The sequence below is a fragment of the Geotrypetes seraphini genome, chromosome 8, assembly GCF_902459505.1.
Source record: "Geotrypetes seraphini chromosome 8, aGeoSer1.1, whole genome shotgun sequence".
Classification (NCBI taxonomy): Eukaryota; Metazoa; Chordata; class Amphibia; order Gymnophiona; family Dermophiidae; genus Geotrypetes; species Geotrypetes seraphini.
Genome location: NC_047091.1, coordinates 22126746 through 22148970, shown reverse-complemented (window position 1 = coordinate 22148970; position 22225 = coordinate 22126746). Strand labels below are relative to the sequence as shown.

The following is a 22225-nucleotide window of genomic DNA, read 5'->3' as shown; positions in this document are numbered from 1 at the left end:
TATGGAATATTTGACTCTTTGATTCCCCTTAGTGGGAATTCTTTTAGTTCCTGCTAGTCAAGAATTGCAACAATTCACAAATTAGCATTTCCTTCTCTGAAAGGTATTAAATGCACTGGGAAGCTTAGTAAATCTTTTACTTTTAAATTGGTGAGAATTTGGATTGGCATTCCAGATTCTCTAAGTCTGGTAGATCCATTATTTCAATTTTGAAAAGGTTAAAAACCTGGTTGTTTTCACAATAGTTAATTTGATTTTAGCTGTCAAATAGTAATTTTAAGCAATTCAACATATTTTTTTTCTAACTTTTTCCATCCATGTAATCTAACCAATTTCTGTTTTTATCCCACAGTTTTTACTTGTTTTTTTAATTTATTTATAAATTTTCAAGTTACATACCAAGTAATCACTTGTACAGAAAGTAAGTTAGTAGAATAAGACCTATATCCAATATAAATCATAATCAAACCAATTTAAACAAAATACATAAGGAAATTCTTCCTACTAACCCAACTCAAGTCCTCAAAATATAGATCCAACATTACGTTAAGCGAGCAAAAGAAGAATAATATAAGAAGATTAATTACAAACAGAACTGAGATATGGGCAGATATATAAATTATAGAGCTGTTGGTTTCTCTTTATCCAGTCGAGACATAGCCAGAAAAGCAGTTAATTGTTGAGGTTCAAAAAAGACATATTTAACTGAACGGTAGCAAATAATACACTTGCAAGGATGTCGCAAGTAAAACGTCGCTCCCAGTGAAGTGACTCCAGGTTTCAATAATAGAAATTCTCTGCGTCGCTTTTGAGTTTCTCTAGAAAAATCAGGAAACATTTGTATTTTACAACCAAGAAACTCTTTCTGTCTGTTTTTAAAGAAAAGTCTCAATAACCATATTTTATCTATTGTGAGAGCTACAGTCAAAATCATTGTAGAAGGTACAACTGCCTCTCTATCTGATGTTTGTAAAATTCCAGAAACATTCAGTGGTGCCTGGTTCAGAATTTTTGACTGCAATTGAGTCCCATCTTTATTTGGCAGGTAATATACTTGAACAAATGGTGGTAAAGTTTCTTCGGAAACTTGCAAGATTTCTATCACATATCTCCTGAGCATTTCCCTAGGAGTAACCGTAGTTAATCTAGGGAAGTTGATTAATCTCAAATTGTTACTCAGAGTTATTTTCAAGCATTTCCAATTACTTCCTGAGTTTAATATTATCTTTAATTAGGGACTCTTGTACTTGTTTAGTCGTAAGAATATCTTGGTCAAGCTTTTGAATCGAAGCCTTTGAAACAGTCAAATCAATAATCAAAGCTTTCAGCTCTCTAAAATGTTGAATTAATTTTCTTTCAATATATTGGAAATTGGGACTAATAGTTTTGGTAAAATTTGCAATCAGATCCCATAATGAGTCTAGAGTCACTTGTGTTGGTTTCTCCCAAATTGGAAAACTTTGCTGGGTGTAAAAATGCTCACCGTCTGGAGGAGAAAAACTTCCCTGGTTAAAGTCTGTCTGGAATCCACCTCCGGTTGTTTGTCCTTCCCTGGCTTCTTCTGCAATTATCCCCTGGTCAGAGTGCACTGCTTCCTCAGTCTCCAATGTAGTTCTTGCTGCCTCCGGGGAAAGTACCTCCCCCATTTCCGGGGTTTCCTCTGCCCCTGGAGAACTGGTAGGCCGGGAACACGGAGGAGGAGCTCTGAAGTCGGGGCTTAAGGTGGTCTCTAGCCCAGGAGAGACAACCCCGATCTTGCCTTCTTCGGGTGCTCTCTGCGGGCTTATTCCCGACGTGGGTAAAACTGCCCCTTGCATCCGCCGGATCAATTCGTTGATTCTGTCGAAGGAGGGGATATCTGAGTGCCGCGAGGCACCAGCCACACTCCTGCACCTTCTCTTCAGCATCCTATAGGTAAATCGGGCCGCAAAGCTGATCAAGCAAGAAAAAAAAGGTAATTGAATGGAGCGGTCAGATGCGTCTCTCTCAGAGCGTCTGTACCGCAGCCATCTTGCCAGTTTTTACTTGTTATGTTTCATTTTTTAATGAACTGTAAACCGAGTCGAGCTCCTTAGGGTGTAGATTCGGTATATAAAATGAAGATTAGATGAGGTATACATTCATGCATGTACCTGCATATTTTATATAAAATAAGTGAATACACTACAACTCCACCTCCACAGCATGGAACACGTCTGCCCTTTACATTTGTACACAATGCTTAATTTTATAAAACGTAAGGATAATGTTTTACAAAATCACCCCCAAAGCGTGTACACGCACGAATGATTAAGAAGGGGATCACGAACAGATCAGAGAAGGTTATCATGCCGCTGTACCGGGCCATGGTACGCCCTCACCAGGAATACTGCGTCGAGCACTGGTCGCCGTACTTGAAGAAGAACACGGTACTACTCGAAAGGGTCCAAAGAAGAATGACTAAAATGGTTAAGGAGCTGGAGAAGTTGTCGTACAGTGAGAGATTAGAGAAACTAGGCCTCTTCTCCCTTGAAAAGAGGAGACTGAGAGGGGACATGATCGAGACATTCAAGATAATGAAGGGAATAAACTTAGTAGATAAAGACAGGTTGTTCACCCTCTCCAAGGTAGAGAGAACGAGAGGGCACTCTCTAAAGTTAAAAAGGGATAGATTCCGTACAAACGTAAGGAAGTTCTTCTTCACCCAGAGAGTGGTAGAAAGCTGTAACGCTCTTCAGGAGGCTGTTATAGGGGAAAATACCCTCCAGGGATTCAAGACAAAGTTAGACAAGTTCCTGCTGAACCGGAACGAATGCAGGTAGGGCTAGTTTCAGGGCGCTGGTCTTTGGCCTAAGGGCTGCCGCATGAGCGGACTGCTGGGCACATCGGACCACTGGTCTGACCCAGCAGGGGCAATTCTTATGCTCTTATGATTACATCTTCTTCAGAGCAGGTGTAAGTCTCTCCCACAGAATTTGTGCAGTATTCGGATCACTCTTCAAAGCTATTTCAGAGAAGCCCACAGGTGTCTACACTGTCTTCATAAAACAGGTATCTCTATTTTCAGATCATGTCCCTCCAAAGATTTTATGGGAAAGGAGTGGCAGCAGTAGTTTCCCTAGTCCTTAGAAGCCTCACAGCAGCCAAACCAGCACAATCCACCAGAAGAACGTTTCCTACATGGCGAACTAAGGGCTCCTTTTACGAAGGTGCGCTAAGCATTTTAGCTAGTCGAAAATCTACCTCCTGCTCAAAAGGAGGCAGTAGCGGCTAGTGCAGCTTCGTAAAACGAGCCCTAAGACATTATGGAGCACCCTGGCAAACACATCCACAATTCACAGACCACTCCATCTTAACTTACAATACCATCCTCACTAGCGCCAACAATCGCCCCACATACAAAAAGAAACCCAGATCTCCACACAATTGCCTGCCCAAACCTGAAACGTATCCATACAGCTCCTCACCATACGTACAGCTACACCCATACCATGTATCTATATCAATGCCGCATCAGTAGGTCAACAAATTACTACTGCTGAATGAAATGAGAACTACTAACGATCTTGGCCTTGCCTTCTTCTCGGAAACCTGGCTCAAGCACAAAACCAGCCCAGAACTGACCCACCTATGTCCCCCTGGTTATAGTATCATCCAAACGCCCAGAGTAGGAAAGCATGGAAGTGGTCTGGCTGTAATCTACAAAAGCTCCTTCAACAGCACCTTAATTGACTCCTCAATCCTCCTTCTCCACTCTCCTCCCTCTTTCCTCGAACTGTATGTCGTCTTGAACCTGCTTAGGCATAGAGCGACTCACAACTGTAGATTAGATTACGTTAGTTTTTTTTTTCCTGTTCTCTGAATTTTCAGCTCTATCAGGACCATGTTTTTCTTTTGCCCAATTTTATAAGAGGCATATATGTGCAAACAGCTCCTTCACAGAAATATCCCGAGGGGTCTCTACAGTAAAACTCATGCTAATAAGAACATGTGCATGTGGGCATTAGGAGGCCACATGGAAAGCGAATCTGAATTTTGCACATGCCTTCCAGGAAGACTCAGCTGCTAATTTTTCTGCCACTGCTTAGCTTTTTTTGCAACAAAGGATTCTCTGTGCTTATCAAATGCTCTCAAAGTCTGTTACTGATTTCAAGAGAACCTGAGATAGGCACAGAGAATCTTTTGTTGCACAAAGAGTGAACAGAAAGCAGAGGAATGAGCAGCTGGTCTGTCTGGAAAGCTGCAAGTACAGCAAGAACAGAATTCCCAGTGGAAACACAATAATGCATGTGCTGGGACCTATCTGGAAAGACCTAGGAGGCTGGATGTTCAGGTTGGATTGTAGAGAGAGGAAGGGACCACTGCCCTGAGTTGGAATTCAAACCTAGATCCTCTAAACTAGAGCATGACATGCAGGGACAGGGTCAAACTTTGTCCCCGTGTCATTCTCTAAAAATTTGGGACCAATATCAGTAAGTAAAAATATAATACACCTTAGACAATTGGCAACTGAATTCAATGATTGATTTTAAAAAACCCTGCAGAAGTGGTTTTGGATTTCATTGAACTACTGTTAAATGACATCATTTGTATCTTGACTGCCATCTGTAACGTCCTTCCATCATGTGCCCAGCTGCTCAGGCATCTTACTGTTACTACAATAGATTCATCCATCGTTGGTGGCATCAAGGAACATTTCCAAACATTTAATAGACACTTATTTTCCTGTTCATCCACCACACAGTTTAGGTTCTCTTCTACACCAATGTCTCAAAGACCATCCAATTACCTTGCCAGATGGCAACTGAATCTTTGGGAAGGTTGTACCAAAACCAGATAGAAATGGAAGACTCCATTGTAATTTATAAACAGTTGTATGAATATTGTCCCTTTTTATACTTTAATAAAAAAGATTTAAATATAAAATCATAAATGTTTGAGGCTTGTGAAAAAAGAGGGCAGAGTCTGCAAGGATGGGGACAGAGATGGAGTCTGCAGGGACAGGGACAAACTTTGTGCCCATGTCATTCTCTACTCTGAACGGCAGTGTATCCGGCTCTCCTACATCCCTCAAAGTCTTGATGTTTGAAACATATAATGATCATAGCCTGAGAATTTAAGAAGGATACTATACAAATCCTGAAAGCTCAGGTGCTTTTACACAGAGTTACCATGTCCCCTTGTCACTGAATTAGGAACCAACTCGCCACGCTGCATGTCCAGCTCTCCAAACAGGTCTCCTTTTGCAATGTATGTTTGCCCTACTCCCTTGGATGCCTACAAAAGATGTTTCCTTATTGGGAGGGGATAATTGCAATGCCATATAAGGCATAAAATCATTTTATACTTGGCTGCCTGGGGGGAAAGATTCGGTGTTTGCTTTTTGCTGCCTTCAGTGCTCAGTTTTGATTCTCTTACAGATGTGGGAAGCAGAGGGGGTCTCTGGCTTTCTGTGTCTCTTTCAGCTGATCCTACACTGGTGACTGTGGGCATACAGAAAGCCTGCCAGCATATACTATAAGACTTTCCATATGAATGCCAATAAGTCAAGCCATGTATTTCCATTTTGGAGTTTCAAAGCCATAAATATCTCTATATGGACTGAAAGGAACAATAGGCAAGACATTTCTTTTGTGTGACCGGACAATTTTCCCTGTTACAATTTTAATGCTGTAACAAGGGAAGTGTAACCAATATATATTTAGTGGACCGGATCGTAAAGGTTAGTAGCATTTATGGGTAAGCCTCAGCCCCACCACTCCACCGCTGTACTATCTCGTGACTGCGGGAAGGATTATGTGGCACTTCATCACTGGCTGCTCTTATGTGATTTAATAATCGTTGCTTTTTAGTCAATTTTTAAATATTATCTATAGTGAGAAAGTATGTGATCTCCAGTTCTAATTCAGTACAAATAATAGTGTATGTACTTAGCTTATATATACACTATTATTTGTACTGAATTAGAACTGGAGATCACATACTTTCTCACTATAGATAATATTTAAAAATTGACTAAAAAGCAACGATTATTAAATCACATAAGGGCAGCCAGTGATGAAGTGCCACATAATAGGGTGGGTAAATGGAGTGGGCAGACTTGATGGGCTGTGGCCCTTTTCTGCCATCATCTTTCTATGTTTCTATATTTCTATAATCCTTCCCGCGGTCACGAGATAGTACAGCGATGGAGTGGTGGGGCTGAGGCTTACCCATAAATGCTACTAACCTTTACGATCCGGTCCACTAAATATATATTGGTTACATGAACATTTGGGACTGGTAGAAGACAACTACTAAGGCGACTGCCATATTATCTGAAGGGGTAACAAGGGAAGTGGTCAGGCTGACTTGTCCTGAGAGTTTCCAGCGATGCCGATACCCAAACAGGAGTTAGCCATGCTCCACACAATAAAGAGGGCACAGAATTAGCCTTTCTGCAAGACTATACCATGGAAATCTGTTCCCATTAGGAGGTCCCCTGACTTTGCACTGCCAAACGAGAGCAAGAAACAATAGATAAAAAAATAAGAATTCACCCTTATGGTAAAAAGGAGACACGCCTCCCGAGCTCATCCAGCTTTGCAAGATCCGCAGCACTTAAAGCAGCTGAACAAAAAGGACTTTCTGAAGGTTCTCCTGATCCGGTGCTGGACAAAAGACAGAATTCAAAAAGGCAGGGGAACTACAATCTGTGGTAATGCAGCAGAAGAGAAAACATGCAAAGACGGCAAGCCTTGGAACATAGCATATGACAGCAGATAAAGAAAGACCTGCCTGGTCCAACAAGGCAGCCACTCCGTGCAGATTATACTCGTTAGTGATTAAACACTGGTATGGCAAACATGATGGAAGGCAATGAATCAATCTTACAACAGAATGCCGATACTCCGAAGACTGGTTTTATTATGGCTGCAACACAGAGGGACATTTTTTAAAGGATGTCCAGCTCATAATGGAGGAATGAAACAATAGGAAGAGATACCAGTGTGCACGGTACAAGAACTTGGCTGGCAGAGGTTAAATTTCATTGCGACGCTGCATAATAAAAACACAGAGATCAGCCAAGCCAGTCACAGTTTCTGACGGACAAAACACCAACCCATTTGTAACTCTTAAGGCCCCTTTTACAAAGGCGTGCACGGTAAATACACCGAAGCCCATTCAATTCCTGCAGGCTTGGGTGCATTTACCATGGCAGCATTGCCCCTTAGCACCAATCCTTTAAATTTTCAAAAGAAATTTGCTGTTCCATAATAGATAAGAGTGCTGGGAGTGGATATAAATTCATGAATCTTCAGGTAGAAAAAGTATTAAATAGTTCATCAACAAAACCATTCAGTAGAGCGCGTTCAATAAGCAGTAGAGAAGGGGGAAATATTCACCTGCACTTGACCACTGAGCAGCCAGGAATGCAGAAAGACACCATAGGTGCAGATTTCTCATCCACGCTGGAGACTTCCTTGGACAACATCCTGCCTGCATTTGGAAGCTTGCCATGGCTTGCATTCTTGTCTCCTTGCAGGTCACAGTCAGAATCAACAATCTGTGGGCAAGCAGGAAAAGTGAAAGTTATTTGCCAAAGCAACTGGTTTCTTACTGTAATTACAAAGCAGGTGATGGGACAGGGTTCAGTGTCAGCCTTCCTTATATTTAAGTTATTTCATAAATCAAAGCTTAATGAAACATTCCTCTTGTCATTTGTAGAATGCCAAAAATCATTCACTTGCAATAACTCCTGACAAGAAGACGACAATAGTAGAATGTACATCAGGGTAATAAGCTCTGGAAAGAGAGACCCTCAAGATCAGACATTTTTACATAAACGCTGCAGTTCGAAGCGAGTAATAGACAATAAAGACGACTGTACATCTACGGTGAATTATCAAATAAAAACTCCATAATCAAACAATATTTAGCATACAAATATTACTTAAATAAATATATGTTTAACAATTTCCTAAAACGTAAAATTGGAGGTGAATGAAAGTTAAAAAAGGATACAAGTCTGAATCCCATATAGCTGCTTGGTAAGAAAACAATCTATCATGATGGTTTTTTTTATAAATACAGATTGAAATATATATTTAAAAAAAAAATCTGAAAAACAATTTGAATTGTTAAAGAGGAAATAATCATTTAAATATTCTGGTAATAGGCCATGAACTGCTTCAAAACAGTCTCTCTCAAACTACCACATCACAGTGGTGTGCCCCACAGAGATTCCAGAATTTTACTGTATTTTTTAAAAATTCCTTTTATAAATATAAACTAGAATAGATGACATGTACGTCACGCACGCAAGCGTCTGTCAATGTTATTTATGAGTGTCTGTGTGCGTAAGGATACAACCGCCCAGACAAGCATCATTCTTTGACGTGATTGATCCTTGAAATCTAACAGCAAGTCATTTTAGTTTTATTGAACAACAAAGCAATCTAGGTTGTGTTGCCATTTGGATCTTATCATCTTTGCATTCTTGGATTTTCAGCTCTGAAAGAAATTAAATCAGAAAAAGGGAACGACTGCAGATGGTGGATGATGAAATGCATGTTTGCTTGTCGACCATTGAGCCACGTTTTGAGTTAATTTGCACTAAAAAACAAGCTCATCCATCGCACTGATTAGCAATTCTATTCTATCTACTTTAGTTTCACCATTGTTACAATTATCCATACATAGCTTAAGGAACTTTAAATAAATAACTCTCAAATCTAATGAGCAAAATAAATAAATACATTTGAGAGACACTGCTTTAAAACAAAACCAACCCAGTTTATAAACAATACGCGTCTCTACAGGAAGCCAGTGTAACTTACACAAATAAGGCGTTATATGGTCTGTTCATCTCAAATTGAAGATGAACTGTATCGCTGGTTTTTGAAGTATGCGGAGCCTGTAGAAATGCTTATGACAGCTTGCTAGAAATTAAAAGCTATTTTCAATAGACTATAAACAACAAGACTAAGAATTGCTTCAGCAATGAGTTCTCAAAATAAGATTTGATGGTATGCAGTTTCCAGAGTGCACAAAAGCCTTTACGGACTATTGCATCCACCTCGCCTCCCATCATTAAATTCCTGTCCAGATGGACTCCCAAAGTTTGTAAAGTGAGTTCAACTAGATCAGGGGTGCCCAAAAGGTCGATCGTGATCGACTGGTAGATTGCGAAGGCAACGCGAGTCGATTGCATTGCCTTCGCGTTCTACTTGCTTCCTGACTCAGAAGCGCCGAGCCAACCAACTTCCCCCACCCAACGTCTATTCTGATGTCGGAGAGGAAGTTCCGGGCCAGCCAATCGCTGCCTGGCTGGCCCGGAACTTCCTCTCTGGCTTCAGAAATGACATCGGGGGAGAGGAAATCTGGTTGGCCCAATGCTTCTGTGTGGGGAAGTAGGGGGAGCTTGGGGCGGTGGTGGTTTGGAGGCCTGTTTCCTGATGGCGGTGGTGGTGGTTTGGAGGTCTGTTCCCCGATGGCAGCATCGCTGGCTTGGGAGCAGGCAGGGAGACAGAAAGAAAGAAGGGAAAAAGAAAGGGGGACAGGAAGACAGAAAGAAAGGGGGTATGGAGAGAGAAAGACAGACAAAGGGTGGCAGGGAGACAGAAAGAAAGGGGAGGGGGGCAGGGAGAGAGGAAGAAAAAGTTGGCAGAGGGAATGAGGTCTGGAAGCATACAGCAGGCTAAAAGAAGGGAAGAAATATTGGATGCACAGTCAGAAGAATAAAGTGCAACCAGAGACTCATGAAATCACCAGACAACAAAGGTAGGAAAAATGATTTTATTTTCAATTTAGTAATCAGAATGTGTCCGTTTTGAGAATTTATATCTGCTGTCTATATTTTGCACTACGGCCCCTTTTACTAAACCGCAATAGCGGTTTTTAGCGCAGGGAGCCTATGAGCATCAAGAGCAGCGCAGGGCATTCAGCGCAGCTCCCTGCACTAAAAACTGCTATCGCGGTTTAGTAAAAAAGGGAGGGGTATATTTGTCTATTTTTGTATAGTTGTTCCTGAGGCGACATTGCATAATTTAAAGTCATCTGCCTTGACCTCTTTGAAAACCTGCGGAATATAAATGATAATTAACATTTTCTCTGCATACAGTGTGCTTTGTGTTTTGAAAAATTTTATTGTTGGTAGATCATTTTGACTCGGTCAATTTAAAAGTCGTTCGCAAGCCCAAAAAGTGTGGGCACCCCTGAACTAGATAGTCTTACTTTAAATGGAATAAGTTATCTTCATTAGACCTTGTAGGAATTGCAAAAAAAAGAAAAAAAAAATAGTTTTCTGAGAGTTAAATTTTAATTTTAATTATTGCATCCAATCCTACACTACTAACATCATTTGAGCAATTAGGTGGCATTGTTTTGATGGTAAAGATAATAAAGGTAGGGCTGAAGTGTACCCATTTGTGATCCTAGAAACCTTACTGTAACCTCAACCGATTGTCTTTGTAACTCTATTGTAAACCACAATGAATCCTAGTTGAAATTTGTATGGTATGTTATAACTCTAATGTGGTCCATGTAGCTATATAATTTAACTCCCAAAGTTAAAAGTCTGTTGCCCAGAGAGGACAGATAAATATTGAAAAGCAATGGAGATAGGGATGAACCCTGTGGAATGCCACAGAGAACATTACAAGTAGAGGAGAGTTTAATTAGAAAGCACCTGATAAGGCTGTGAACTCAAAAAATCTGTAAACCAATGGCAAACATGCCCTAATTTTCCCATAGAATCCAAACTGCCCAATAGAAGCTTGTGACTCACAAAATCAAATATACTCAAATACAAACTGAGATTTTTGAGCCCAAAAAATGGCCCCCTAATAGCAATACGGGAATGTTAATTAATCACAAACTCATAAAACTTCCTCTTGGGCTCCACACCAACTGCCAGGAGGTATATAAAAAAGCATACAAGTGGGCCTTTCAAAAAGAAATCTGTAAGTTGATATGCTATATTTCCAAATCTTTGGCTTGCCTAGAATCCAGTACAGAAAACTTGATGAAAAATGTCAAGATAATAGTCAAGCCTCCGCCACATTTATTCTGTCTACAGAGAGGTATAATTTTGTAACCGGGAGGACAAAACTCGTTAATCAGAGGATCGTTTTCAGAGAACAGGGAGGTCTCAGTCAGGAATAAGCAACCCAACTGTTGCTCCGAAAGCCACTCCTTCACCAAAGTTGCTATACTTCTAATAAATGTTATATTCATTTTAGCACAAAGGATAGGTACAAATTCATTTGAAGCACTGATCTGACTACAAGATATAGTCTTGAGAGCCCGGATATCTTCAGCAACCCAGTCTCCTGCCAGAAATAACAGTAATAGTCTGGGATTCCAAAGATGAACATTTAACCCAGAGTTCTATAATATGTAGTAATCTTAGGGCTCTAAACTAATCTAAACACAGAATAATGAACTGGATTAGTTTGGATTGGCACACCTTTCACCCCCTCCCCCCCCCCAAAAAAAAATAAACTAACCCAAACAGAGCAGCAGGAGTTTACAGAATTCCATTCCCCCCTTACAACAAAGAAAGAAAAACAAAACACACAATGTTACCTCCAAAATTATAAAAGATTGCGTGCAAAGGGACAGGGTGTGCCGCCGGCTAAATGCTGGCCAACGATGTCATCAAAATGCACCCAATGGTGTGGAATTCAATCAGGGCTAGGACTCCTTGCTGGAATGGATATTCTGCTCTCCCATTTGCAGGCAATACCTAAAGCGAGTCCTACCAACTCAGTATTTCTCCTCAGCACAGTGACATCATCAAAACGTTATCTTATTAACCAAATAAACCCTGTAGACAGAGGTGGACAAGTAGCAGAGTCCAGATGATTAGTGTACACAGGAAAAGATAAAAAGTAATTTATTTATCATGTTCAACAGTCTAACTGCTAGATCTGTATTTTATCAAGCCGCTAGGACTTGAAGACGAGTCGATGGTACCTAACTAACTACTATTCTATTAGGTCAGAGCCTCTCAAACTTTTTTAGCTCTGGCACACTAACCCCCTCTTCTATTAAATTGCGCTAGCAGTTTTTAGCACAGAGAGCCGCGCTGAATGGCCCGCGCTGCTCCCGACGCTTATAGGAACTAATCAATGCAATGAATGTGCTTGTTTTTGGAGTGCAAATTAACTCAAAACATTGACTCAATGGTTGACAAGCAAACACACATTTCATCATCCACCATCTGCAGTTATTCTCTTTGTTTTATTTCATTTCTTTCAGAGCTAAAAATCCAAGTTCTCAAAGATGATAAGATCCAAATGGGAAACACACCCTGGATTGCTTTGTTGTTCAATAAAACTAAAATTACTTGCCGCCAGTTTTCAAGGACCAATCATGTCAAAGAATGACGTTTGCCTGGGCGGTTGTATCCTTACGCACACAGACGCTCATAACATTGACAGACTCTTGCGTACGCGACGTACATGTCATCTATTCTAGTGTATACTTATGAAGGGACTTTTTAGAAATAAAGTAAAATTCTGGAATCTCTTCACCAGTTTGAGAGACACTGTATGAAGATGACCAACAGTCAAGATAGACAGATTCTCGAAATTGTTAAGACACAAAACAGCGGGTATTGATTACTAGGAATGACTAACATAAGTGGCACAGATGTGAGCTGAATCGGTGTGGTATGTTACAGTATGAAGATGCCTTGGTGTTACTTTTAATGAAAGACCAGCCAATGCCAGGCACAAACCCAGAGAACATTTGTGCACTTCCACTAGCCAGCAGTTTACGTTTTTCCAGCTTTTATTTTGATATTCAACATCATTGAAATCTTTTTCTTTACTTCATTTTCTATGTTAATGAAGGGCTTGGTGAGCCGAAGGAATGGCTCAAAGGACTACAGATTTGGAACATTAAAACAAACCCTGCAAGGTGCTTTTCCATGGAAGTGTTTTACAGTTTGTCTCTTGGGATAATTCTTCTGCAGAATACGAGAAAGCAGGAGTCATAAATTCATTGAGCACAAAAACTGAGGCAACTGGATGGGGAACTGGTTCAGTACCGACACGTGAACACTTTCATTTTAAACAGGGCTGCTGAAGGTCTATGAAAAAGAGTTTCAATAGCTGGTACAGTAATAAACGGCGACTGCCTTTCACCTTGCTGGTCACTGTGCAGTTGCAAAATGAGAAAGACACACTCCTAGAATAGGCCTGCTCCACAAGACAATATGAGTTTCTTTTGATTGCGTTACTTTCCAAGTGTAATACGTTCTGTATCCAGGACTACAAACACACGTCAGCATTTCAGGTGTCATTCTAGAGTTTTATTTTTAGAAAGCGCTCCCCTTTCAGGCTGTTTTTGGTTCACAGAGACATTTTACTGCAAAAAAAAATAACAGCCACAGTTATGAAATTTAAAAAAAATTTTTTTTGCTAACTTCCAGGTGGGAGTTTCCAGAATTGAAGAAAAGAGAGTAAGAACATAAGAACATAAGCAATGCCTCTGCTGGGTCAGACCAGAGGTCCATCGTGCCCAGCAGTCCGCACACGCGGTGGCCCAACAGGTCCAGGACCTGTGCAGTAATCCTCTATCTATACCCTTCTATCCCCTTTTCCAGCAGGAAAATGTCCAATCCTTTCTTAAACCCCTGTACTGTACTCTGCCCTATTACGCCCTCTGGAAGCGCATTCCAGGTGTTCACCACTCGTTGGGTAAAGAAGAACTTCCTAGCATTCGTTTTAAATCTGTCCCCTTTCAACTTTTCCAAGTGTCCTCTTGTTCTTTTATTTTTCGAAAGTTTGAAGAATCTGTCCTTCCCTACTCTCTCTATGCCCTTCATGATCTTATAAGTCTCTATCATATCCCCTCTAAGTCTCCTCTTCTCCAGGGAAAAGAGACCCAGTTTCTCCAATCTCTCAGCGTATGAGAGGTTTTCCATCCCTTTTATCAAGCGTGTCGCTCTCCTCTGAACCCTCTCGAGTAACGCCATATCCTTCCTAAGGTACGGAGACCAATATTGGACGCAGTATTCCAGATGCGGGCGCACCATCGCCCGATACAATGGCAGGATAACTTCTTTTGTCCTTGTTGTAATACCCTTCTTGATTATGCCTAGCATTCTATTTGCTTTCTTAGCGGCTGTTGCGCACTGTGCCGTCGGCTTCATTGTCATGTCCACCATTACCCCCAAGTCCCTTTCTTGGTTGCTCTCATTCAATAATATCCCTCCCATCGTATAGTTGTACCTCGGGTTTCTGTTTCCAACATGCAATACTTTACATTTCTCAACGTTGAACTTCATCTGCCATCTCGCCGCCCATTCCCCCAATTTGTTCAAGTCCCTTTGCAATTCTTCACATTCCTCTTTAGTCCCAGCTCCACTAAATAGTTTTGTATCGTCCGCAAATTTTATTATCTCACACTTCGTGCCTGTTTCTAGATCATTTATGAATATATTAAATAACAGCGGCCCGAGCACTGAGCCCTGCGGAACACCACTCGTGACCCTCATCCAGTCCGAGTAGTGGCCTTTCACCTTTCACCTCTGCCATTACACAGTTGTGATAAGAGAGGCAGAGTGTCAGCTTTAAAAGCTTTTCACATTGTTCTCCTGCGGTTTCACCAAATAACTACAGAGTTTCACATACATTTACACTGGTGCACTGGATCATATTAGCTGGGATAATATATCAGTTGCATATCAGGTTATGGGTAGTAATTTACGCAATGCTTCCAACTCATCAACTGCAGTACCACAGGTCAATTTGTGAGCTTCATCTGAGGAAATTTCTAGGTGCCTCTATGTTTAGTGACATCACCGGGTATGAAGATAAAAACACGCTAAGGGCAACATTTATGTTTTAGTTAAATCTGCTGGCAGACTGTTTGATTGGTTTGCTTTTGCATGCAAAATATTCCCCACTGCTAAGAATGCCGATTGTTTCTTATGCAAAGGTATAATGTGACCTGCCATGCATTTTCATATCCAAATGTTATACAGCACTTCTGGATCGTTAAGCTATATCAGCGGACCCTGTATCCATTTTTATGCAAGCTTTTTCTGAATCCAATTTGATATAATTTACCAGAAATGTATAAACGGAGAAGGTATCACACAACATCCCAAGACTTAAAGTATGGCGGTAAAAGACTACAGGACTTATGTTTCTGCAGTGATCTCCACAGAAGCAAACTAGGATTTGCTACTTTTCTGACATTACATAAATAATAAAATTAAGCACCACAAATTTACCTAACCTGCCCCACAAAATAACAAACCTTAGACAGTGCCTTTATTACCACATATTAAAAGGGATCAGAGGACCTCAGTGATCTGCATTTATAGGACAGCACTGTCAGTGTGTAAACAGCTGTAAATATCATGATGTCCCACACAGCAATAAATCATTTACTGCCTAAGCAAGCAAATACAAGATTCAAATCAGTCAAGGGCCTCCGATAAAGATGCAATTGGAATTTGGGTTTCTGAGCTCCCTCTTCTCACTGCAGAATGACAATAGCAGCCTAATTTGCTCAATAAGTGATAGAAAGCCATTTAGTACACTATCCAGTACAAAACAAATCTATTAACTGGAAAGTATAAAACCTGCAGATCAGGGATCCGAGCTGGAACAGCTCTTCCTGCTCTTCAGACCTACACAAAATGTTAAGATATTATCAGATCAGCAATTTTTCCTCCCCATCTGACCACTGGTAATCTTAAAAGACTTACCGATCAATGACACTGATGAAAGCTCCACCAAAGATCTATTTCAGCACCGAATGGATGTCCAAAACGCAGCATTTCACAAGCAAACTATGGTATAACCGTTCCTTTCTTAACCCACATTATTACTCCAACACCAAACAGAGCCCTCCTACTGCAAACAGCTTTATACTTCGGCTGCCAGATGTCTGAGTCACTGTGGGCAGGTGAGCTGTGGCTCAATGCACAAACTAATTAGACACAGTCCTTGGACGCTTGCTTTTTGGACTGGGAAACACAAGACTATTTGCAAATTTTTGTATTCCACATCGAGGAAAAATGATGTGAATTACATAAATAAACAATCAATCATAGTGTCACATCCCATAGGAGTTATAAATCCAAAATTTGCTCACCTGTAGAAGCAAATAGAACCATCAGGTGGTCATTGGACCCTGGAGAAATGCCTGCTCATCGTGGCTTGCATGTTATTTTTCCCCTTAGCTTACTAGTAAGTTTCCATTTTTCTCCAGACTCAGAGCACAAAGTCAGCCTAAGTCGAGCAAATCTAACTCATGTCCTTTTCCCTTAAGCTCCAGAGAGGACAGCGTAGTTCTAGTTCCAGAATGTGGATTGTTAGGGACACATGAGGAAAGAATGGTGGGAACTCTTCAGCCTGGTTATTTCTGCAGTAGATGGACTGGCAGAGTTTGTGCTGTGTACGAAGTGACCCTGATGGGACCCAGAAAAAGAATGCAGCTATGTCACTCCTTCACCTCACTCTTTTAGAGTCAGACGGGTCTTTGGGTCAATCTGACCTTCTATCTAAATAGTTAAACAGCATCTCACAGAAAAGAATCAAAAAATATTTACAAAACCAGAACAGCAACCCTGGTACTTAGTCCAACACCTACAAAATTCCAATGGTTTCGCGTTCAATGTCACATACAAATACAATAAAGAAAATATTTTCAGAGAGCAAACAGAAAACCGAGAAACAAATGTGAAAAAAGTGGGTATTTCCCGTAAAAACATCTGACATACTTTTAGCACATACATTCCTGTACATGAACATCTTATTTTCTATAATCCTGCCTTCAATAACAAACAGGAGTAACATATAAAAATACTTTAATAAATTCACAAAAAAAAACCCCAACCTACTTCAGTGGGATTTGTAACGGGAAATATTACATATTGTTTATTGGAAACTTCTATATAGCTACTAATGACTGGGAAGTCGATTCTGAGTGGTTTGCTTGAGTTCGGTAAAGGTGTTACAATACATATATAATGTACAATTATTTTACAACACTTCACTAACTTTCTGAATGGATCTTAATGGAATTTCCATAAATGGTTTACTTATATATCACCTTTCTTTTGTAAATAAAGGCCTGGATACTCTAAACAGCGCCGTTATCGGTGACCGCCAATCACGTGTCAATCATGCTACTATGCCGTTTAGAGAATTGCAGCTCTGGGAAAGACAGTCGCCATAAATGTAGCCCAGAGTTTTCAAGGCCTACATTTCAGGCACTTAACTTGGAGCTTTACTGTGCCTAACGCCACTTCCAGCATTAAGACACACCTATGGTGGCGTTAGTAAGTTTAGGGTTATAGAATTTCTCTCAAAGTGATTTTTACAAAAGAATAAATTCAGAAAAACACCAGTAAGTTAGATAATGAAACTAGAGAATGACATGGGGGTCAAATTTGTCCCCGTCCCCGCAGGAACTCAATTTCCCCGTCCCCACGAGTTTTGTTGCTGTCCCTGTCCCATTCCTGTAAGCTCTGCATTATGATTTTAAAGTGTTTGATGCTTGTGCAGATGAGGACAGAGCTTAAAGGGATGGGGCAGGGACAGGAAAAGAACTCGTGGAGATAGGACGGGAAAATGAGTTCCCGTGGAGAAGGGGAAAAATTTGTCCCCGTGTCATTCTCTAATTGAAACTCATGAGAAAGGTTGGAGCATCAATAAAACAGTAATGTGAATCATGGCCAAATTTACCTATTTACTTCATGTTTCTAAACATACACATCACAAAGCATAGAAAAAACATAAATCACTCACTATAACAATCAGAATGCGAGTCATACAAAATATAATTAGCATACAATTCATGCAATGAATATGAAATATAGTAATAATCACAACTCTGAACAGAAAGTCACTTGAAAAAAACCTGCTAAGGTGAAAAGCCTCCTCAAATTTCTTACCAAATAATTATTCTGAAACATCTCAGCTCTGCCTTCATCTCTCATGGACTCTCCATTTCACTTTTGGAACCAAACTGCAAAAAAAACAAAAACAAACCCAAGTATTTGAAAAGAAGAAAAAAACCCTTTTCTATTTCTCTCAATCCTCAAGGTCAAACACACAGAGTAAATGGCAGCTCAAGTTTCATAAATGCTACAGGCTGAGTGACACTCTCTCCGACACCCACACTTGTCTTATGAATCCAACAAGAGCAAATAACAAAAACTTCATCCCAGGAAACTGACATCTATAATAATAAAATGCTAGCCGCGCATGCGCACTCGTGCCGCGTGATCCCTGTTCTATCGGGGTGTGCCGGCACGAGTGCGCATGCGCGCATACTACGTCACCAGGATCGAGTCCACAAGCCGGGACCGCAGCCAGCCCCGGGTCGAGGAGAGCCCCGTGCGCGTCCGACCCTTACTACCCAAGGAAGTGCTGCACTGCCACCAGTCGTGCCTGCGGGCGGACCCCTGGGGCTGACGGGTTGAGCCTACCATCCAACCCTCCCACCGCGAGGCAAACACAAACCTCCGGCCTGCAGCAGCTCCACAGTCGCCGATTGCCTCAACAAGCCCGCGAGGGGAGGAGGGAGAGGGCTGGGGCTGTCCCGCTGGCAGCATGGCCCCAATCCCCTTGCGCCCGCTCTCCGCCCCACTGCCGAGCTCTAGAGCGAAGAAGCCACGGTCCGGCCCGGCCCGCTGAGAGGGAGAGCGGCGCTGGCACCGGGGAGGGAGGGGGGGACACACACACGAGGGTTCTGCCGCCAGCTCAGCTCGGCCGCTCCGTCTCTGCCGGGCCTAACAGCAGCAGCCCCCGAAGCTCCTCACCAGCCTGTCCCACCCCCCTCGAGAAGGGCTCCCGCAGTGTCTGCTCACGCTAACGACCAGCCCCAGGTCTAGGCCGAGCAGCCGCCACCAATGCCGCCGCTTGGAGGCCGCCGGGACAGAGCTGCGGGCCTGGAGCCACTCGGCCCTCCTCGGCCACCCGTGAAGCGTGAGCAAAGCACGGCCCGGCCCCACTCCCACAAGGCGGGACATGGCGCCGCCGGTTAGAGAGACAGAGAGACCACCCGCATCACCCCCAGCATTCCATGACGTGTATGTATTGCCTGGGCTCGACTGGCACATTGAGTCACGCAGCACTACAGTGTCACACGCTGTTAAAGTGAAATTCTGGCCTGGGCAGCTGTAAAAGGCAGACATGTAACGAAGCACTCTTACGCTTCTTGGGGGATCCGATCTGGGAAGGGAGGAAGAGAATTGGCTTGGGGGTAATAATAATGACGAGGTAAGGAAAGGGGGAGAGGAATAAGATGGAGAAAAAGGAAAAAGCAATGAAGTAGGGGAAAGGAAAGACCAGGATAAAGGGTCGGATAAGGAGAAATGAGGAAGGGATGAGAAATTAGATTGTGAGGCTGAAGGAAAAGGCAGAAATGGAACTAGGAGACAGCAATGGAAAAACTAGAAGGAGGGGGAAAAATTGAATAGGATAGTGGAAGGAAGACGGTCTGGTAAGAATATTAAAAGAATGGAGACAGGCAATAGGAAATGCATTTTTAGAAGGCGAAAAGAATGTAATCGCAGAAAGCGTGAGAGGAGAAGAAAGAATGGAAACTAAGAGTTGAACCCGGAAACAGAGACAAGAATGAAATAAAAAATAAAAAGAGCAATTAAAGGGCTGCTGCTGGATAAGGTGAGCAGTGATGGGGTGGTGGAGGACACAGGGGAGGTAAAAGGAAGGGAGAAAGGGTGGTGGTGGACAGCCAAGGAAAAAAAAAAAGAAAGACAGAAATACAGAGAGCGGCTAAGGAGAGAGAAAAAGAAATAAAACCACACACACACAAATATATTCTAGCACCCGTTAATGTAACGGGCTATAAGACTAGTTTATAAATACCCGTATTCCTTTTACTCTCTACTGTGTTGTGAGTGGAGAGAGGCAGACAAAAGTTGCTAATTCATAGCCTGCATGTGGAAGTTATATAAATACAAAAAAGCTACACATGCTCCTTGATCCTACCCAGAAATGTGCTGTTCACACAAAGATACAACCCTCCCCCCCTCCCGGCATAAGCTCAATGCTGCAATTAATTCCCATAAGACTACAATACGTTATTAACATACTTACCTGTGAAAGCAGTGCTTCCAATATTAACATAAATACATCATCATCATTCACTTTATTTATGTTAACAGCATGGCTACCGGTACTATCATCAACAGAACTTCCACAATACCAGTTGTGCGACTCCAGCTTGTGCAAAATACTGCACTCAGGCTTCTAAACTGTCGCTCAAAATTTGACAGTATAACTCCTCTTCTCAAATCTGAACATATGCTCCCAATCTCATTTAGGATACCTTTCAAATATGATACTCTCACTTTCCAGATTCTGACCTTTGGTCTTCCCTTATTTCAATCTAGTCATTTGACTCCTTATTCTCCTCAGAGGAGTCTTCGTTCCTCTAACCAGCATTTATTGTCTATTCCATCCTTCCGACAGATGTTTCTGGACATGCATAGAGAGTCTAGTTTTTCTGTAATGGCACCTACACTCAGGAACCTTCCGCTTTCCTTGCGTTCTGAAAAATCCTTCCAAGCATTTAAGTCTCAAATGAAAGCTTACTACTTCAAGATGGCATTTGATTCCGATTCCTGATAATCCTTTTCTATCTTACGGGTCATCTAACTTGGCTCTTGATAGCCAACCTTAATTTGCCTCCCTTTTTGTTCCATTTCTATTTGTTTTTACATTAAGACTTTTTAAACTTTCCTGCCCTTGTTGCCTCTCTGTGTCATGTCTTTGTTAACCTGTCTCTGTTTATTCCCTGTTTGTTTGTTTTGGTTTTTAATTATTCCCCGCTGTTTTTATATTATGTAAACCACTTTGATTTGACTTTTTTGTCAGTAAAGTGCGGTATATCAAATAAAATAACTGACTGTAACAGAGCCAATGCAAGGGTAGTGGGCATGCCAGGTGAACATTCATCCTTACACCTCTCAATTAAGTTTCAGATTCCTTACCCCCAAAAGTCTTTAGCCATGACCATTATACAAACATCCAATAAAAATGCAGATCAAAGTGTGGCTGTCAGGACCCACAGTTTTGCATTGGCCACAGCTGCTCCCAAAATGTGATACCTTAGGCAATTGCCTATTCTTGCCTAATGGTTAGGCCAGCTTTGATCAGCACTTTTATTGCAACTAATGCTACAACTTAGGGGTCTTCACACGTAGCTCTGGAGGGCCATCAATAGGTCAGACTTTTAGGATAACCCTAATACACATAACAGAAATTAAGGATACAGAGAACTTAACCCATCGGCAGCATTATAGGAATAATAAAGAGTAGTAGTAGGGTTACAATTAAGGATAATTTTGTTAATTAGTAGTAAATACAAGGTGGAGACAACATGCAATATGGAATGTGTTTGACATATGAATGGTTCTTCTTACATTCAATTCTGGATAGGATTAAAGTTCTCGATGCAGTCTGTCTAGACCTGGCCTGAGGACTCTGGCCTTTCCCTCAGGACCACCATAGTATGTACTCAAAATGAGGCAGGGAGTGTGTGGCACAGTGGTTAAAACCCCAGGCTTAACACCCTGAGGTTGTGGGTTCAAACCCCATGCTGCTCCCTATGACCCTGGGCAAGTCACCTAATCCTCCATTGCCCCAGGTACATTAGATAGATTGTGAGCACACTGGGACAGATAGGAAAATGCTATAAGTACCTGTATGTAAACAGCTTTGCGTGTGGTTGTAAAACTACAAAAAGGTGGTATACAATCTCTTTCCCTGATGTCATAATATACAGGTTACAATTTGCCATATTTATCCTTACAGTGCAAATTTATCCTAATTTTTCTATACTGTTCTCCCAGGAGAGCTTAGAATGGTTTACATTAATTTATTCAGGTACTCAAGTATAATTCTGTCTGTCCCAGCAGGCTCACAATCTATCTAATGTATCTGGGGCAATGGGGGGATGAAGCGACTTGCCCAGGGTCACAAGGAGCAGTGCGGGATTTGAACCCACAACCTCAGCATGCTGAGGCTGTAGCTTTAACCACGGTACAACACTAGAAATCAAAATGTAGTAACAGTGAGCCAAGTCTAGGGCAATGAAGCCATTGTGACATCACTGATGAGGTTGGCTCTTATTGGTGGAATGAGGCATTATGATGTCACAATCTCAAATCTGGTTACCAGAGACTGAAACTCTTCACACTATTTATATATTCAATTTTCTATCCCATTCTCCCTGGGGAGCTGAGAACGGTTTTACATGAATTTATTCA

The 22225-nt window shown here is 41.6% G+C and overlaps 1 protein-coding gene across 3 annotated transcripts in view; it reads right to left on the bottom strand.

The window, feature by feature from the left end:
• Window positions 1-22225, bottom strand: part of KIAA0319L (KIAA0319 like) — a 93364-nt gene that overhangs the window by 70308 nt on the left and 831 nt on the right. For 2 of the 3 annotated variants that reach the window (XM_033954132.1, XM_033954130.1), the window contains exons 2-3: window positions 17882-17955; window positions 7365-7525 (exon numbers count right to left, since the gene is read on the bottom strand). In XM_033954132.1, coding sequence (XP_033810023.1) covers window positions 7365-7488 — 124 coding nt within the window. In that variant the 5' untranslated portion in view covers window positions 7489-7525; window positions 17882-17955. Of the gene's footprint in view, window positions 1-6518; window positions 6630-7364; window positions 7526-17881; window positions 17956-22225 lie in introns of all 3 variants that reach the window. The other variant, XM_033954131.1, reaches the window with a different exon arrangement.